We start from the raw sequence: 21,134 nt of genomic DNA on the forward strand, positions 1-21,134 counted from the left end.
CTGAAGCTGCTGTAGGCATCTGTGTTGATCACACAATTACGCCATTTTGTTCTTACGAGGATGTAGTTGAGATGTTTCCTGTTGAGGGAGGCTCTGTTTACATATGTCCACAGTTTGCCAGCTCACTTCTTGAATTGTGTGTTGGCGGCAATGAGACTGTGTTCCTGGATGATATCAACTAGGTATTGTCCATTTCTGTTGGTAAAGTCGTGGTATGAGTATGGACCATCTTCCAGTTCAACCTGGGCATTAAAATCGCCAAGCATAGCCAGGAAGTTATGTGCTGGTATTGAAGTGACAGCTTTGTGAAATTCACTGTAGAAGGTCTCTACTTCCTTCTCCTCGCTGCTGTTGTGCAGGAGTAACAGACGATGACAGAGATCACTGGGTTTCCGTCGAATTCTGCAGTAAGGATTCTGTCACTGACTCAGAGCCTTCTTCAACTTGAGGTTCAGCATCAGCCCGACTCCGCCTTGTGCTGACATCATCGCCAGCTCTTTCCATGCGGAAGAGGTGATGAGGTGCATCCCCTCTAGCTCTGTGAAGCTTGTGTCTTCGTGTACATGACGGTGTACTTGGATCCCCAGGATGGAGATCTCGTACCTGCTTGCCTGTGATGCCAACTCTGTGCATCGAGGCAAGAGGTGGATGGTGTTTGCATTGAAGGTTGAGATAATCGTTTTTACCTTAGCGCAGTTTGCTTGGCCCCCTTGTCGGACTCAATCCTCCCCATAGGGTTTGAGGTTGCGTCTTCATACTGCCTGTCCAGCCCAGGGTCTGGGCGCTCTGCAGAGCTCCTGAGCACGCCCAGCTCTGGAGGTATAGGGTTTGCTGTGTTGTCTGTCATCATAATGCCTCACAAGGCACAAAACGAAAGACTGTGTGGCGTGCCACTCCTCACACAGACAGTGGGTGGCCGTTGACGCACAAGGAGTTAAACTGCCCTTTGACAGGTTTTGTTTTTAGTTCAGCTGGGTGCCTACACACGCTCCTCCCTGGTTAACTGAAGTGCACCAGGGGGTATCACCAGACGGAGAAACAGCGGTGTTCGAGCTCCTAGCTGGTGGGCTGCAAGGAGACACTCTGGCACCCTACATCTTTATTATCCTCCTTGATTATGCTCTACATCAAGCTACCAAAGGTCATGACAAGCTTGGTTTTACCATAAAACCAGGACGAACCAAAAGGGTCAGACCAGTGACACTCACAGATCTCGATTTTGCAGATGACATAGTCCTGCTCTCTGACCAGATGGAGGAAGCACAGCAGCTACTGACCAAAGTGGAAATTGAGTGCAATAAAGTTGGACTTCAACTAAACGCTAAAAAGACAGAGTACATGGTGTTCAACTGCGACGAAGATTCTCTCAAGACTGTAAAGAATGATACCATTAAGAAAGTCTGAGACTTCAAGTACCTCAGGTCAAGAATGATGAGTTTGGAGAAGGACACAAAGATACGGAAGGCACTGGCGTGCAGGGCTATGAACGCCATGAAGGAAATCTGGAGGTCGAACCTGACCAGAGGGCTCAAAAAGAGGATCTTCATAGCAGTCATAGACTCCATTCTCACGTACGGATGTGAGATGTGGACACTCACCAAGACCATGAGAAAGTCACTAGATGGTTGCTGTACACGAATGCTCCGGATGGCTCTTGACGTGAGTTGGCAACAGCACATGACGAATGTCGAGCTCTATGACGACCTACCAATGCTCACTACTAAAATCGAGGTGAGAAGACTGCAACTAGCGGGGCACTGTCTACGCCACCCTGAGCTACCTGCCAGCCTAGTCATCACATGGGAGCCCAAGCATGGGAGGATGAACCCTGGACACCCTCCCAAGACTATGGTCAACACACTCCTAGAAGATAGCGGCGTGGCTAATGTAGATGAGCTGAACACACTAATGAGGGAGAGGGAGGAGTGGAGAGTCCATCATCGTGCCCGACACTGGACCCCTAGGCCTGAGTCGACATAGTAGTAATAAACAGGCACTTGGGCTCGACGTGTCCATGCTGACTGAAATGCCTGTCTAAGAAAATGCCATTAGCCTGAGTTTGGTTCATATTCCGAAACTTTCCTATCAAGGTACCTGTCCATGTGTTTTTTAAAATATTGTACAGTAACTGTACCTGCCTCTATCACTTCCTCTGGTAGCTCTTTCTGTATATCCACCAGCTCTGTGTGGAAAGATCTTGCTTTCACTTTAAACCTATGCACTCTAGTTCTAGACTCACCACCCTGGGAAAAAGACCATGTACGTATATACTGGATATCTTCATAATTTTATAAACCTATTTGAGGTCATCCCTCAGTCTCCTAACTCCAGGTAAAATATATCCAGCATATCTAATCTGCTCCTATGACTCCAGACCCAGCAATATCCTTGAGAATCTTTTCTGTGCTCTTTCTAGCTTAAAAAAAAACATCTTTCCTAAAGTGTGGTGACCATATCTTCACACTACTGTACACTCCATGCACAGTCTAGCAAGTGTTTTGTATTGCTGCAATGTGATGTCCCAATTCCTATACTCAGTGCCACATGCAACTTATTCACATCCAATGTCTGCCATTTACAGAGGAGATTGAGCAAATGCTGGGAGGAACTCATCAAGTCAGGCAGCATCTATAGAGAGGAATAAACAGTGAATGCTTTGGGCCAAGACCCTTCATCATGACTGGAAAGGAAGTGGGCAGATACCATAATAAGCAAATGGGGTTAGGAGAAGGAGTAAAAGCTGGCAGGTGATACCGAGTGAGGGGGAAGGTGGGTGGGGAGGGGGGATGAATTACGAAGCTGGGTGGTGAAGGGGCTGAGGAAAAAGGAACCTGATAGTAGAGGACATGGACCACGGAAGAAAGGGAAGGAGGAGGGGCACCAGAGGGAAGTGATGGGCAGGAGGAGGGGTGAGAGGGGAATCAGAATGAGCAATGGAATAAGAGAGAAAGGGGAGAGGGTGAAATTACCAGAAGGTAGAGAAATCAATGTTCATGCCATCAAGATGGAAGCCACACAGGCAGAATATGAGGAGTTGCTCCTCCAGCCTGAGTTTCACCTCATCATTCTGGTAGAGGAGGCCATGTCCCTACATGTCTGAATGGGAGCAGGGAACCAAATTGAAATGGGTGGCCACCTTTGTTGCAGACTGAGCGAAGGTGCTTGACAAAATGGTCCCCCAATCTACGTTAGGTCTCACCGAGGCCACACCTGGAGCACCAAATGCAGTAGATGATGCTGACAGACTCACAGGTGAAGTGGTGCCGCAACTGGAAACACTGTGTAGGGTCCTGAATAATGGTGAGGAAAGAGGTGTAGGAGCACATATAGCTCTTGTCCTGCTTGCAGGGGTAAGTGCTACACTGGAGGTCAGTGGGGAAGGAGGAGTGGAGAAAGGAATCACGGAGAGCTGGGAGGTGAGGAGATAAGGATATGCTTAGTGGTAGGATCCTGTTGTAGATGGCTGAATTCACAGAGGATGTTGTGCTGGATACAGAGGCTCATGAAGTGGTAGGTAAGGACAACAGGAACCCTATCCCTGATAAGGTGGCAGGAGGATGAGTTGAGGGCAGGGTGAGAAATGGGGATGATACAGGTGAAGTTAGCATTGATGGTGGTGAATGCACAACCCCATTCTTTGAAGAAAGTGGACATCTCAGATGTTCCAGAGTGGAAAGCCTCATCCTGAGAACAGATGCAGTGACATTGAAGAGCTTAGAAAAGGGAATAGCATTTTTTACAAGTGACAGGTTGGGAAGAGGTATAGTCAAGTAGTTGTGAGAGTCAGTACCTTTATAAAATAGATCAATATCCAGAGATAGAGAGAGAGAGAGAGAGAGAAAGGGGAGAGAGATGTTAGAGTAAATTTGAAGGCAGGGTGGAAGTTGGAGGCAAAATTGATGAAATTGTTGAGCTTAGCGTTAGTGCAGAAAGGAACACCAGTGCAGTCATTAATGTAGCATAGAAAGAGTTGGGAAGCATTACCAGTACAGGTTTGGAGCAAGGATTGTTCCATGTAGACAACAAAAAGGCAGGCATAGCTGGGCCCATGTGGGTGCCCATGGCTACATATTGGGTGTGGAGAAAGTGGGAGGAACCAGAAGAGAAATTGTTGAGGGTGAGGAACCAGTTCTGCCAGATGGAGGAGTGTTGTGTTAAGTGGAACTGGGGGGAGGGGAGATGGGGGTGTTAGGTCTTTTGTCCAGAAAGAAGCAGAGTATTGAGGCCTTCCTGTAAGATGACAGAAGTGTACAGGGACTGGATGTACCTAGTGAAAATGAGGTGATCAGGGCCAGGGAACTTAAAGTGATTGAAGTAATCAAGCCTGCTATATGTCCTCTACACTACTAAGCCCACATTCAGGGAAAGCACTCCCCAGGGCTCTGCCATTTACTGTCTATGTCCTAGCAAAGGTTTAAGATTTATAAAATGATGGGGTAAAAGTCTTTTTAACTTCTCAAAATGCAACATGTTGCACTCACCTGAGCTAAATTCCATCTCTTATTCCTTTGCCCATTTTCCTAGTTATCAGCATGCTACTGTAATCTTGGCCAGCCTTATTCAGTGTCCACGATACCACAAATTTTTATGTCATATGTAAACTTAGAAATCATGCCACCTACATGCTCATCCAAATGATTAATTTGTATGTCATATAAACAGATGACCCAGCATTGATTCCTGTGGCACACCACTGTTCACAGGTCTCCAATCTGAAATGCAACCTTACAGCTAGCCTCTGCCTTCCCCACTGAGCTGATTCTGTATCATTTGGCCATCTCACTCTGAATAGCATGTGTTCTAACCTTACAGACCAATAAAGCTTATTCAATCTAAGCAAAGTCACGCTGTTGCTAATCAGCCCTTGCCTTTCCAAACTCAAATAAATACCTTCCAGTAACTTACCCATCACTAATGTAAGGCTCACTGGCCTATAGTTCCTGTAGTCACTGGCTTATCCTTGATGTCTTTTTTAAAATAATGGCACAATATTATCCATTCTCGTCTTCTGTTACCTCACCCATGGCTTGCAAAGATACATACAATTTCTGCCAGAGCCACAGCAATTCTTTCCTTGCTTCCCATCATGTCCTACGGTCAGGGCCAAAGGACTTTTCTACTTCTGTACACTTCATGGTTACCAACACCTTCAATGTCAGTCAGTTTGAGAATATCATTGTTCTCTTCCTGAACTCACGGGTTTATCCATGGAATGTAATGTGCTACAGTGTCTTGTCTCAGAGTGAATAGTGGTTCTGAGATGGCTCTTTTTAAAAAGGGAAAGTCACAACCAAAGTTGCAGAAATGTTATCAATTAATCCTGACATTTAATTATGAGCCATATTAATTACAACATTAAATGGTAAAGCAAAAGTAAAGTATTATAAATGGACTGATTGGAAATAATTTGATCAGAAGGTAGAATCTGTTTCACTTGTAGCAGAAGATTGTGTTTCTGCCTTTCATGATTATACTTAAAGAAAAATTTAGAGCAGTTTATAGATAGCAAATGTTGGCATTGTATCTCTCAGTATATATTTCTGTTTAATATTCCAAATGATAAAGATGGATTTTTCGTTCCAGTGGCAAAACAAAACATTCATCTTTCACCATAAGTTCCTGGTAACTCTAGGATGCAAGCTTCCTCTTCTCTAGATTGGTTAGAACATGTCTCTTCTAGAGGAGACGTGTGCCATATATGAACAGAGGTACAAAAAGAGGGACAGAACAATCAATCAGATTGAAGCTGATGGCAAATGGGAAGTGAAAAGCAGGGATATAAATTGCATTTAAGTCAATGGATGCCAGTTTTGGATTTTTCATTGATGCATGCATGTGGTTAACATTTTTCAGTCAGTTCAGATATATACTGACCGTCCTGATGAAGGGTCTCAACCTGAAATGTCAACTGTTCACTCTTTTCCATAGATGCTGCCTGGCCTTCTGAGTTCCTCCAGCATTTTGTGTGTGTTCCTTTGATTTCCAGCCTCTGCAGATTTTTGCTTGTTTCATATACACCCTTGTTGTTTTTGGATAAAATCACACCTAATGTAATTTCAGTTTAAAAAGTCTTTTTGTATTCTACCCAGTCAGATGCATTGATAAAACAGGAACTAATGTAGAACTAATGGAGAGGTGCAACTTAGCTATTAAGTTTATTATAATCACAAGAAATAATTGAATTGGATTCTGGATCTACATTTTGCATCTTTTGCAAAGTATATTAGTTAGTAAATAAAATAGCATTTTAAAAAATCTATTCATTCCAAGTGTCATTTCCAAGTCTGTTTGCCCAGATATTCATTTAAATTTTCTTTGATTAGCCTATTATTTGAGATCATCTTGTTCTGAATCAATGAACAATGTTTTATTATTCTCTTTTTGTCCTTCTCTTACTTCCACAAATAATCTATCCTGCATCTGAAGACTGCAGAGTTACAGCAGCAACTGAGCAGCATTCAGCATCAGCTATTACTGTCAGAAGCTCAAAATACGGAGAGGGTGACATTGGTAGCTGAACTTAAGAAAAGCAGAGAAACAGCAGACAAACTCAGCAACCAGCTACAAGCGGAAACTATTCAGAGGTAAACTCAGAAGAGACAAGTGCCCTGTTACTGTAATTTTGTTTATTATAAACATGAGGAAGTCTTCAGTTGCTGGAAATCTAAAGCAAAATGCACTAAATGCAGGAGGAACTCAGCAGGTCAATCAGCATTTTGGGCCGAGACCCTTCTACAGGACTGGAAAGGAAAGGGGAACACATCAGAATAAAAAGGTGGGGGGTCAGGAATTAGAAGGTGGTAGCTGAAGCCAGGTGTGTAGGAAAGGCAAATGGCTGGAGAGGAAGGATAATGGATAGGAGAGGATAATGGACCAATGGAGAAAGGGAAGGAGGAGAAGCACTGGGGGAGGTAATAGGTAGTTGATGTGAAAGTGGGGAATAGAAGAGGGGAGTGGAGAAAATTACCAGAAGGAGAATTCATATTCGTGCCATCAGGTTGGAGGCTACCCAGACAGAGTATAAGGTGTTGCTCCTCCACCTTGAGGGTAGCCCCACCGTGGCACAAGAGGAGGCCATGGACTGTCATGTTGGAATGGCAATGGGAATTGAATTAAACTGTTTGGCCACTGGGAAGTTCCACTTCTGGCAGATGGAGAGGAGGTACTCGATGAAGTGGCCCACAATTTATAGCCACTGTCACCAATGTAGAGGAGGCCACATCAGGAGCACCAGACACAATAGAGCACAGCAAATTCATAGGTTAAGTGAGGCTTCGGCACTTTGGCTGCTGGCAGGGCTAAGTGCCTGGAGGGACATTATTGCAGAGAAATTAATAGACAAGGGAGTCACGGAGGGAGTGTTTCCTGCAGAAGATGCAGGGGGGAGCAATGATATACACGGTGGTATGATCCCATTGAAGGTGGCGGAAGTAGCGGAGAATGCTGTGTTGGATGCCGAGGCTGATATATAGATCAGATAGAGTGCTGATATTAACATAGAACGAAATAGCACAGCAACAGGCCTTTGACCTACTATGTCTCTGCTGATCATGATGCTAATTTAAACTGCACATCTGCCTTGTGTGATCTATATCCCTTATTCCCTGCCTAAACACAATTGCCTAAATGTCAATTGAACACACTATCAGCATCACTTCTTACTGTGTGTAATGGGCACCTCTTGTAAAACAATAAACTAACCACATAAATTTCCTTTAAACTTCCTTCCTCTCACTTTAAAGTTGCATCCTCTAGTATTTGACATTTCTACCCTGGGAAAAAGACTAACTATGTACCTGTATATGTCTCTCATAATTTTATATATTTCCATAAGACCTTTGACCATCCAAGTTTATGCAACCTTCTTTTAGTTCACACTTGAATACAGGCAACAACCCCTTCTACACCTTCAAAGCCTCCACATCCTCCCTGTAATACAGTGATCAGAAATGCACACAATATATGGTCTAACCAAAGTTTGAAACAGATGTAACAAATTAATCTAATGCCAAAGTCCAAATTATGAACTGAATCAATGTATTCTACAGCAATATCTCTGGATACATTTTCTGGTAACCAATGCTGCAATAGCTTTGATACACCACCAACAAGCAGCTGAATAGAATTGTGCCACAGGACAGGAATTGAGTATTAAAACTCTGAGTTGGGTTAAATTGGAGATTTAGTCAGGCTGTTTCAGAGGTGCCAGGCTTCAGTTTAACCAGGCTAGTAACAGGAAATATTGATCATATCCTTTATCTTTACTTTGTTCCGCGGATCCCCTTGTTGGTAACTGGCCACTACACAGGGTGGATTTGGGTTTAGCTGTTTGCTCCCCGTGCCAAAGCTTCCAAACATTTTCTGCTGCTTCGTTAATGACCTTCCTTTATTTGTAAGGTAGGTATGTACACTGATGATGGTACAATGTTCAGCAGCATCCGACTCTTCAGATAATGAAGCAATCTGCATCCAAGTGAAGCAAAACCAGGACAATATTCAGGCCTGGGCTGATGGGTAGCAGGTAACACTTAGTCCTGTACCTGTCAGGATGCATTTCCCAAGACAAGTGGAATCAGTCCGAAAATGGATCATTACAGCATTACATATGTAGACAGAAATGTTTTCAGTTTATTACTCCTGCCCTCCCTGCTGCTGAGTCTGCTGTGCTGGGAACCTGGCACAGATCTAGCAATGAATCCTGCCCCACTGCCCAGTGTGAAGAGGGAATGCCAGTCTGAATCTGGCTGGAAGGGTGAGTGTGCACCATTGCTAGGAATTTACTGCACAGTTTCCATGTTTGTCAACACTTAGAACTGATGTTGCCAGTCCCTAGACTGACTCTTTCAGCCAGAGCCCACACTTCAACACAGTTGCTACTCCAGCCTGTGCAGGCAGCCTCTTCTTGCCCAGCCACAGGAGGTTACATGTTGAGGGACGTGCAGGGATTTGCTCAGCTTTCTGATGCTGCATTGAGCAGCTGAGTAATTTGGGATGCCGAGTAACTTTGTAAAGCGGGGTGCACACCTCCAAGTGTTTGGATTAGAAGATCAAGAGCACTGTTGTGGTGCAAACTTTTAGTGGGGATGGCTCCATGTATACTATGGCTGTCTGATCCATTTAGGAATTCTTGGAAGATGATGAAAAATCAGTGCTGTTTTTAGCTGAGCTTACTTTTGTTGAAAAGCAAGAGAATATCATTTGTGTCTTTTTTGGGACTTCATTTCTACCCTTCCTATATGTACATATTGGGGATTTCTATATTTAAACATGCTACTATTACCATAACTCTTTCCTTGTAGGAAACGTGCAGATCAGAATGTGGAAGAGCTACAGCAACAATTAAAATTAATGCAAGAAAAGGAAGGATGTTTATCACGTGGCAAATGTGATCTTCAGCTGCAAATGCATCAACAGGGGGCACGGCTGCAGGTTTTGGAAAAAGAAAAAGAGTCCATGTGTTCTGAGGTTAGCATCTGAGGGTGAAATAGAACTGAGTGAACCTCAGCTGTATTGTCCATGGGAGGTGACTTTTTGCTTTTTCCATTTTCCCTCCCGCACATCATTTGGCATGAAATTGTACCGAGACATCACTCTGTGTGCCCAGGAGTTGCATGAGCCTTTTAAGCACTCTGGGAACAGGAATGTGTCAGAGGCTGGAATACAGACAGAAACACACTTGGGAGATTATACAATGGGATGATTTCATTCGACTGCACATATAGGTGTGGTGAACTACATATACCTGTCTGGACACGCCCCCGCCCCCCCCCCCCCGCTGACTGCTCCTGTGGCTCCTCCCACGGACCCCGGTATAAAGGCGATTGGAGACACAGCCCCAGTCTCAGTCTCCAGGATGTAGTATGGTGGTCAATTGCTGCTTGTTCTTTCTTCCAGCCAATAAAAGCCTATATCTCGCCTCACATCTCCGAGAGTTATTGATGGTGCATCAGTAGGCCTGGAAATTCTTCTAATATCAGTAGTTTAACATTTATATGCATCTTTAAGTGAACTTAATTTGAACCAGTTACTAATTAAGATAAATTTTGGAATTGCTACTGGACACGTACAGTAATATCAAATATCTAGAAACTAAAATCCTTGAAGGCCTTAACCAGAGAGCCGAGGCATGGTTCAGCATTAGTTAAAAGACTTTTCCCACATCTGGTTCTCTGCCTGGTATCTATCTCTTGGCAGTTTGTTGAGTAATTGCACCCCATTCTGTTCCCTGGCCCCCACTCACCCCTCATTCTCATAGTCCCCAAGGGCCCTGATAGCTTATCCACTGATCGCAAACCCTTAATCATATATCCAACCAACTCCTCAGCTCAATAGTGTTCTTCCGACTGATCTTCCAGACCCATAATTATAGCCCTGAGATCCCCACTTCTGCTATTTTTGGCCAACCGCTTGATCTGCCAATCTTAATTTCCTTCCACACTATTTGACTTTGCTCACCAGCTCCCTCATCCTCGCCAAATTTCTGAGTCAGTGTCATGTAAAGCATACTGTATTTGCAAACAAAGTACAAAATGGCTATTCAATTGCATTAAAAATACTTTTAGTGGGGTAGAATATTCATGCTGAGAGAGAGGGAGCAGCTAAAACTGCATTGCCCCCTCCCTGCTCCCAAACACTGTTCTCTTGTGCATCTTCCAGTTGTCAGAGAATGAAGAACCCATACATTTTCTAACTGGGTCACTATATTATTTCAAATGTTTTTAATTTAAAAGATTAATTAGTATTTCTAAATTCTAATGGAACTCATTCTCCTTGTAGAATCTCTGTATTCAGAAGACTAATGATAAGTTATCAGATGATCTGTGCTCACGCCAACAAGAAATAGACAAGCTTAAGGAAGAACTGAAGAATGTTTTCCAACAATTAGATTCGCAAGTCAGGTAAGTTGATCAGGGATGGTAATACTGTGGGAAGGAACCATATTGTCTAGGCACAGCTTCTTTTTTAAACTGCATGAAGATTTAGACATTTTGGCTGTCCAAAATGCAGAACTGGAAGTGTAAGAATTGCTGATTTGTCGTAACAACTGCTCTAATGATACTGAGCTTTAAAACGAGATGTTCATTCCTTATGAAAAAAGTAAAAGGATTTTAGAGGCATGGTCATCCATGGTAGCAACTCTAACATAAATCCAAGTTCCTAAGCAATAGATGCTTAGGTTCAATATATTGCACAGGAATTGAGATTAAAAATAAAAGTGAGAGAGACCATTGCATGGAATCGGAATAGCATGCAATTGATGTTTATAGCAGGATTAGCTGATTCCTGACCTATATTGATATGATAGTGAAATAGCATCAGAAGCTTCGATGGGAGGCTTAACTTTTACCCACGTCCGTTAATATAATCAGATTCACCTGTACAGCAGTAATATATTAAACATTGTCAGCCACTGCCTCTTTTCATCTTTATAAGACTCTCTTTGAATGGTCATACCACCACCCCAGTTAGCAAATAATTTTTCTATAATGAATGCTATTTTTGTACACCAATAGGACTGAGATAACAAATATGGCAATTGTACTATAAGATGCACAGTTTGTATGTTTTCTGGTTCATGGAACTTCTATTATTTTCTTAGGTGCTGCTCCACTAGAATTTTCGATGATATCCTACTCCTTTAAAGTGTTTTCTGGTGATTATTTCATTGGTGCTGGTTGCTGTGTTAGCGCATACTAGATGAATGACTTAGTTGCATACAAAACACTTTGGGACATCTTAAGACATGAAGATTGCAAATAAATCCAAATTCTGTTTTTTTTTTCCTCGTCAGAATCTATAATGAGAAACAATTGCGACACAAACAGAAACTACGCAAAGCTAAGGAGATATTTATCCGTGAAGTGATGCTGCGGGATAGTAAAATAAAACATCTGGAAACGGAGATTAAACTGGTGAAAAACCTGATGGAGAAGGTAAATCCAAAGAGTAGCAGCTATTTTTGTAACAACAAAACAAAAAAAAAGACCTGACCTCCAGTGCTGCCTTTGTAAAGCCTACATATTGCCCCGTGGTCACATGGGACTCCCCCCATGCTCTGTGCTCTGATTTTCTCCCATATCCCCAAGACATCTGGGTTGGTAGGTTAACTGATCACTGTGAATTGCCGCCATGATAGAGCGTTAGAGTTGGTTGTAAGTAATAGGAATGCTTTTTTGCTGAAATAAGTGGGGGAGGGTCGGGTCATCGCTTTGCTGCTGCTTGTGTGTGGGAGGGGGTAGTAGGGCTTTGGGGTTCTAACCTTTCTACTGCCACATTTTTTGGGGCTCTCTTCTGTTTTCTTGGATGTCTGTGAACAAGAATTTCAGTTTGTATGTTGTATACATTCTCTGATATTAAGTTGAACTATTGAACGTTGGGAGAAAATTAGAATTTGGAAAATTTAGGTCGAGAAAATTAATGCAGAAGGCAATTGTTCTTTGACTGGCATTGGCTCAATATCTAAAATGGTCTTATATTTCATAAGGAAATTTGGAATATGTGTGGAATGTTGAGTCTGATAGGATGAAACGTGAGGACAAGGTGAACATATCTTTTTTCTTTGGCTGTTGGAGAGAGGATTAGAGCCGAATTGCGAAATTAGGGGAGATGTGGTTGAGATAGATAGATAGATAGATAGATAGATACTTTATTCATCCCCATGGGGAAATTCAACATTTTTTCCAATGTCCCATACACTTGTTGTAGCAAAAACTCATTACATACAATACTTAACTCAGTAATAATATGATATGCATCTAAATCACTAACTCAAAAAGCATTAATAATAGCTTTAAAAAAAGTTCTTAAGTCCTGGCAGTTGAATTGTAAAGCCTAATGGCATTGGGGAGTATTGACCTCTTCATCCTGTCTGAGGAGCATTGCATCGACAGTAACCTGTCGCTGAAACTGCTTCTCTGTCTCTGGATGGTGCTATGTAGAGGATGTTCAGGGTTTTCCATAATTGACCGTAGCCTACTCAGCGCCCTTCGCTCAGCTACCGATGTTAAACTCTCCAGTACTTTGCCCACGACAGAGCCCGCCTTCCTTATCAGCTTATTAAGACGTGAGGCGTCCTTCTTCTTAATGCTTCCTCCCCAACACGCCACCACAAAGAAGAGGGCGCTCTCAACAACTGACCTATAGAACATCTTCAGCATCTCACTGCAGACATTGAATGACGCCAACCTTCTAAGGAAGTACAGTCGACTCTGTGCCTTCCTGCACAAGGCATCTGTGTTGGCAGTCCAGTCTAGCTTCTCGTCCAACTGTACTCCCAGATACTTGTAGGTCTTAACCTGCTCCACACATTCTCCATTAATGATCACTGGCTCCATATGAGGCCTAGATCTCCTAAAGATGACACGAAGATTGGTGGTGTTTTGGACAGTGTAGTAGATTGTTGTAGGTTGCAATGGGAAATCGATAGGTTTTAGAGCAGGGCTGAGAAGTGACAGATGGAGTTCAGTCTGGAAAAGTGTGAAGTGATGCACTTTGGAAGGTTCAACTTGAAGACAGAGTACAGAGTGTAATGGCAGGATTCATAAGAGTGTAGTGGAACAGAGGGAACTTGGGGCTGTCACGTACCCCGTGACCGGGTTACCAAACCAGCAGGAATGGAATAATACGTCGGAGTCTGGTATTACTGTAACAAAGTGTTTATTAGTAAACTAAGTAATACAATACTATAAAATGCAAATATATATAAAACAGGTTAGCAATGATATATACAGAGGTGTGGAAATAGGAATCAAAACCACGCTCTATCGAAGTCTAGGGATAAATGAATAGTCGTATGATGGTGCAGAGTTCAGTTCAGTTTAGTTTTAGGTCGAGGTAGTTTCTGTTGTACCGTTGGAGAGAGAGAGAGAGCGAGAGGTGATGCAGTTGCAGGCAAACCTTCCATTGTCTTCTTGTCCTGTTGTGGTCACCAACTGTGACCCCTCTGTACCAGGCCAGACTGTTCTTCAGTGGTGAGCCTGTCACCCAGGCGAGGGTGGACACACACACAAGCCCCCACCTTCTCATGGGTGCACAACGCTCTTTCAGTGTCCCGTGGTGTGTCTGCCTGTGTCTTAGCAGACCTGCTTTTTTTTTATCATCACTTGCTGGGCACCAGCCGTCTATCACCTGGTCCCGCCTTGCTGTCTCAGCAAGAATCTTACAAGCAGGCAAAGAAAGTGTCCTTGGAGCAAAAGTAAATAATCAGCTATGGAGCCATAACTTTAAATCTTTGTCTCTCTCTCTCACATCAGGGCTGGGTGCCGCCCCACTTCTTCTCTCTCTGTCTCATTAGCAACACACAGTGTCCAAAAGCCAGACTCATTCTCCCAACATTTTAAAGTGGTTGTCCACGGAAAATATGAATCCTAGGGGTACCTAACAGGGCCCATGTCCATCGATCCCGAAATTGCTGTGCATGTTGAAAGGGTTGTTAAGAAATTGTACGCTCGTCTCATTATAGAAAGGATTTGGAAGCTAAAGAGAGCATGCAGAGGAGATTTGCCAGGATACTGTCCGGATTAGAGAGGATGTCTTATGAGGAGAGGTTGAGTGAGCTAGTCTTTTTTCTTTGGAGCAAATGAGAATGAGAGGTGACTTGATGGGAGGTGTATAGATAGAGTGGACAGCTAGCGCCTTTTCATCCCAGAATGGAAATGGTTAATATGAGAGGTCATAATCTTAAGGTGATTAGAGGAAAATATAGGGAATGTCAAAGGGAAGTTTTTACACAATGAGTGGTGGGTGCATGGATTGCACTACCAAGCACAGTAGTGGATGCAAATACATTAGGGATGTTAAATAGGTACATGGAAGAAAGAAAAATGAAGGGCTGTGTAGGAGGGAGAAGTTACATTAATCTTAGAGTAGATCTAAGGTCAGCACAACACTGTGGCCTGAAGTCCCTATCTTGAGCTGTACTGCTCTGTGTTCTTTGCCTGCCAACCATGGTCTGGAGAAAACCAAAGTTCAGATTAAAGGAAGGCATCTTAAAGGCACCATCGTGCAAGATCGCACCACTGGGGCAGAGACACATCAACTGGCAGAATGGAAGGGAGCACTTTCACAATGAGGACAACACCCATCTATTTCATAGCAATCTTGTCTGTAATGTCAATCAATTTTGACAAGAGATGCTTACTTTATTTTTAAAAAAGCAACTGTGTTATTGTTATTGCATTTGAGTGATTCATTGTTTTGTGTGTTTGTGTTTGTATGTTTGTGAAGGGGGTAATGTTCAGATGTCTGAGCATGTTAATTTATGGGAGAACATTTGAAGAACAGGTGAAATTGTTGGAGTTCACACATATGTCAGATCTTGATACTCTTTCCTGCATTGGTAATGCATATAGAAAGATCACACCTGGTGGAATTCTTATACCCTGTCCATCACCTCCTGCCAATTGATTCTAGATCTTGCCCCTGAAGCTCTTCCACTCCTTTCTACCACTTACCCCACACATAGCTCCTCCTTCTGGGAGTGAACTCAATATTTCAAGGTCTAGTCAATGAACTTGGGTGCATGCTCCCTAAACTCTCAGCCATTCTCTCACTGAAAATATTTGTTCATGCTCATAATATCTTTTCTCACCACCCTGCAGGAACACGCCTGGAATGTGAAGGTTACTTATGAAAACGATCTACTCCTTGTTGAAAGGAAAGATCTTCTACAGCAGTTAAGTGAGCAAGAGAATGCTATACGGAACAATTCCTGTAACATAAAGCACAGGTACACATGCTGCATGCATAATTATTCAGGTTTTAAAGGTTTGCTTTTTAATTAAGCAAGAGGGAAATTATTCAGGAGAACAGAAACCTGAGCAGACTGTGGAGGATGCTAGGTCAGTACCTGATGGTATGGCCAGATTTTTAGAATTATTTTTAAATCCTACTACTGTAGAATGAAAAAACACATTTCTTTCATAAGCCCCTTTCCTATAATAGTAATTGTCAGCTCATTTGACATAGAATCAAAAGCATGTTGCTATTATACAAAACAGACAGAAGCAGGGTCTAGTCTTGTTCAGAATAACTCTTTTGCAACTGCAAAGCACCACAGACACTGGGTTTATTTTTATATGATCGATGGATGGTAGTTATCTGCCTTACATTGTAGCAAGGTGCTTCAGTCAGCTTGACGAACCAAATGAACTTTGCCCTGTAAATTTTATTTTTATTTTTCAGGATATGTTTACAATGTATATCATTCCTTTTTATCCCCAAGCCCCTTGGTCTTTAATTGGGGTTTGTTCTATTTCTTCGATAACTTTCTCCCGCCCTTCTTATTTTAAAATGATGTGTGCATGTTGATGTGATACCTGAAGAAGGGAAGTGCAAAAGGACCCAGTTACAGACATCGGAATCGGAATCACTTTATTGGCAGTAACGTGAAGCATACCAGAATTGATTGTGGTTCGGTGCCCAGCACAAAACACAGACAACACAATAATAACCTGCAATTTACAAGACAATAATGCAAACAGCCAGAAGCAATCAACAATTGGCAGAATGGTCTAATCGGTTTAACAATCAGATAGCTACAAGCAGAGAAGCAGTCTTTCAGCACAAGAGATTCTGCAGATGTTGGAAATCCAAAGCAACACACACAAAATGCTGGAGAATCTTAGCAAATCAGGCAGCATCTATGGAGAGGAAATAGCAGTTGATGTTTCAAGACAAGATCCTGATGTAGATCCTGATTAAAGTACACCTAACTGTACTCTCAAACATTTTTATATTTTTTCCATCTCAATAATCTTTTCTAAAGTTGAGATTTTTTGTTGATGAAACCTTTGCCTTTTCAAGTGTGGTTATCACACCAAAAATTTTGTATACATGATTTTTAAATACCTTTTGGATATTAAAGAACAATACATACACCAGTTTCCCTTTATCAGCACACATTACCTCTTCAAAGAACTCTAATAAATTGGTCAAACCCAATTTCCCTTTCAGAAGTTCATATTGTTTTGTCTCATGACAGAATTTTTCTTAGTGTCTTAGAACATAGAACAGTACAGCATAGTACAGGCCCTATGGCCCATAATGTGGTGCCAACCTTTTAATCTACTTCATGATCAATCTACTTCTTCCCTGCTGCACAGCTGACCATTTTTTTCATCCATATGCCTATCATAAGAGTCTCTTTAAAGTCCATAATGTATCTTCCTCTACCAGCACCCCTGGCATCATGTTCCACGCACCTAGCACTCTCAGTGTAAAAAAAAACCTACTTCTGACATCCCTCCTATACTTGATTCACCTTAAAATTGTGCCGTCTTGTATTAGCCATTGCTAACCTCTTATCATCTTATATACCTTTATCAAGTCATCTCTCGTCCTTTTTCGCTTCAAAGAAAAAGCCTAGCTTGCTCAGACTTTCCTCATTAGACATGGCAGCATCCTAGTAAATTTCCTCTGCACCTTCTCAAAAACTTCCAAGTATTTCCTGTAAGAAGGCAAGCAGAACTGACCACGATACTCCAGGCAAGAGAAAATCTGCAGATGCTGGAAATCCGAGCAACACACACACAAAATGCTGGAGGAACCCAGCAGACCAGGCAGAGTACAGTTGATGTTTCGGGCCGAAACCCTTCAGCAGGACTCAATTGTATATACGATACTCCAAGTGTAGACTAACCAGAGTTTTATGGAGTTGCAAAATTACTTCACTGCTCTTGAAGTCAACCCCCAGCCAGTGATGGATAACACACCTTTTTAACCATCTAGCAACTTTGAGAGATCCCTCTGTTCCTTCACACTGCCAAGAATCTTACCTGTACACTTGTCTTCAAGTATGACCTTCCAAGTTGTTATCACTTCACACTTTTCATATTGAACTTCATCTACCACTTCTCAACCCAAAGATAACCTTGTTATGCTATCTTTAATAATAGCTTTCGCAAATTTCCCAGTAATAGAAAACTATTTGCCACTATTTTCCCTCTGGCTGATGACAGTTTTAAAGGAAGTCATATTATTGAACCAAATGTACAGACCTTAAACATGAGTTACATTGCAGAAGAGCTATAGCCTACTCTTGTTCTTAATTTAAATGTGCATTTATACATTTTTCATTTGATAAGTGAACAGAAGAGGTAATGGTTTGATCAGCAAAACTTATCCCAAATTTAGAAGAGATGATCAAGAAGGAAAATATTTAAAAATGTTTGACGGTGAAGTCATATGGCACCTCATCAAAGCACGATGAACTGGAAAGATATAGAAGTGATTTCCAAAGCCTAGGACCTAGAAACTGAATTCTATAAAATTTGCCAAAACAAGTCATTGCTGTTATTTAAATCACAGAAACATATTTGACTTCCTTTGCTTTAGGTTGTTCAGCAGTGTCAATAGGATAATTGTCAGTCTTACATGAATTACTTCAATTTTTGGTTATTTTAAAATTAATCAAATGTGCTTTTGAGGCCCTCCGTTGGTCAGGGTAGACTATAGATGTTGTGTCCTAGCTGCCTACGTTGTCGCTGTCAGTCAATACGTAAGCCAAGTTTGAAATCCTTCTCCTGGATGAGTTGCCAACCACAGCTGAGTTGCCACCAACCATCTGCATTGAAATTCAATGTGCTACCATCCAGTGTAAATAACTTAAGCAGATAATTAAGAAATGCTCTTTTTCACATTATAATTTTTCTTTTCCCCAATTCCCTCAGATCCACCAGCCCTGGTGCGCACACGTCGGTGTCATCAACAAAAAGTCTTAACGAGCAATCCCAAAGGAAATGCAAGAAACCAGCATCCAGGTCAGTATTTGATGTTGCTTAGCAGGTTTGGTTCTGTATTGTCCAGTTTTATTACAGGAATTGGATTAGCAAGTTAGTATCAAAATGCTATCTGTCAGTGATAGCAAATAGACTTTGAGCTTTGAAATATTCTGAACTTGAATTTTTGCTCAAACTCATCTGCCATGAGCCAACCCAATCACACCTTTTAAAGTCCATTTTTAAAAATGAAATGTTTTGAATAAATAATATATTTAAAGATACAACCAGGCAAATCTGCTCAGTAACTTACAATTCCCTGGCTCTGACCACCTCATTTTCACCATGGATGTCCAGTCCCTATACCCTTCTGGCCTCCATCAAGAAGGCCTTAAAGCTCTCCACTTCTTTCTCAATAAGAGAACCAACTAGTTCCTCTCCACCATCACCCTCCTTGGTTGGGCAGAACTGGTCCTCATCCTCATCAATTTTCCTTTGGTTTCTCCCACTTTCTCCATACTCGAGGGGTAGCCATAGGCACCTGCATGGGCTCCAGCTATGCCCGCCTTTTCGTTGGCTACATACTGAACTCAACTTTGCCTCCAACTTTTACCTGCCCTTAAATTCATGGTCCATTTCTGACACCTCCCCTTTCTCGATCTCTCTGTCTCCATTTATGGAGACAAACTATTGACCGACATCTTTTATAAGCCTACCGATTCCCACTCTATCTCCCGTAAAAATGCCATTTCCTTTTTTCAGTTCCTTCATCTCTGACGCATCTGTTCCCAGATTGAGTCTTTCCTTTCCAGGACATGTCCTCCTTCAGAGAACGGGGTTTCCATTCCTCCACCATTGATGCTGCATCTCCTCCATTTCCTCAGCGTCCACGTTCACCCCATTTTCCCACCACCTTAACAGTGATAGAGTCCCTTGTATCCTTACCTATCACCCCATGATCCTCCACATCCAACACATCGCTTTCCACAACAGATATGAAGGCACAATAAATTTGTGTAAACTGATCGAGAAAATAGTAAGTCTTTGATATCTGCTGCCCATACTGCTGAGCAGGTGCGTGGATTGTTTGATTCTGAAAGCTGTTAGTTGATCATAGCCACAGTATCTGTGGCTACATCTAGCCTCAGTTTTCCTTGGCTAAAAAAACAGTAAACATATTAGCAATTCCTGATTCTGAGTGCTGTCCAGTAAAGGCTAAAATGTAGGCACGTTAGTGAGTAGCCAATAGAAATATTTTTGTAATGCACCTGTGATAGTTTGCCAGAACTAGTAAAGCTGGTAAGGTTATGGGAGGCTGTAACTCAATACAAAATGCTGCTTAAGGAGTGGAGATGGGAAAGATAATTGGTTGAATAACAGATTGATGTAAGTATGAGTGCGTTGGTATGAAAATGTTCTAAGAAAATCTTAGAACATTTTAATACTTAAACCAAAGTGTTTAACATTTGACTGAAACATTTTTTATTCAGATTTGGGATTGAAAACACGTTAATGACTTGTAAAACAATTGTTTGCAGTACTTTAATTATTTAAGGCGCCGTATTGAAGTGTAGTCCATAACCAGGTGGCACAATGGGATTGAAATTCTTAGTAGCAGGAATAAAAAGCCCATTAGCAGACTGTGCTGCCGTCTTTATGTTGGGAGTAACACTGATGATATCATGATAGCAGTTGTTGCCTTTGTTTTGTATTATGAAGAGAAATACAGTGAAAATCTTAATATATAAAAGAGAAGAAGTTCCAAGATAATGGTTGAAATTTTGAGACAACCTGGGTGCAATAGCATGCTGTTGCAATTCGTGTCTTGGGTTGGACAGCGTTAGAAAAGGAAATATGGTTTGAGCAGACTGGTCCTTCCACAACCAGGCTGTAGCAGCCCATGTTTTGCCCTAAGGAACAGTCTCAGTGAAAGTAACAAGTTCAAGTCTAAAATTGAAGGTAGACTAGTTGTTAAGTAGAATGATTTCTTTGCATTTGAACCATCCATTTTTCTTTGCCTCTCTTTTCGTCCATTAGGATGGATGACAGAGAATCTGTGTTTTCCCTATTCTATTGTTGAATTTAAAGCTTGGAGAGGATGTTGGCTAGTGAAGCAAGCAGGTACAGATGCATAATAAATGATTTGCCTGTGACATATGTTGCTGCATATCAGAATCAGCATCAGGTTTCATATTACCAGCATATGTCATGAAATTTAACTTTGCGGTAGCAGTGCAATGCAATGCATAGTAATAGAGAAAAGAAACTATGAGTTAAAGTATATATACTAAATAGTTAAATTAAATATGTAGTGCAAAAATTGAAAAAAAATTGCAGTGAGGTAGTGTTCATGGGTTCAACATCCATTCAAAACTTGGATGGCGGAGGGGAAGAAGTTGTTCCTGAATCATTGTGTGT

The 21,134-nt window shown here is 41.9% G+C and overlaps 1 protein-coding gene across 3 annotated transcripts in view; it reads left to right on the forward strand.

Annotated features, from left to right (window-relative positions):
- ccdc30 (coiled-coil domain containing 30) overlaps positions 1-21,134 on the forward strand; it is a 112,032-nt gene that overhangs the window by 80,954 nt on the left and 9,944 nt on the right. For all 3 annotated transcript variants that reach the window (XM_073031810.1, XM_073031813.1, XM_073031811.1), the window contains 6 exons: positions 6,427-6,584; positions 9,300-9,465; positions 10,777-10,898; positions 11,792-11,933; positions 15,600-15,727; positions 18,669-18,758. In XM_073031810.1, coding sequence (XP_072887911.1) covers positions 6,427-6,584; positions 9,300-9,465; positions 10,777-10,898; positions 11,792-11,933; positions 15,600-15,727; positions 18,669-18,758 — 806 coding nt within the window. The remainder of the gene's footprint in view (positions 1-6,426; positions 6,585-9,299; positions 9,466-10,776; positions 10,899-11,791; positions 11,934-15,599; positions 15,728-18,668; positions 18,759-21,134) is intronic.

The sequence above is a fragment of the Hemitrygon akajei genome, chromosome 29 (genome assembly GCF_048418815.1).
Source record: "Hemitrygon akajei chromosome 29, sHemAka1.3, whole genome shotgun sequence".
Taxonomy (NCBI): Eukaryota; Metazoa; Chordata; class Chondrichthyes; order Myliobatiformes; family Dasyatidae; genus Hemitrygon; species Hemitrygon akajei.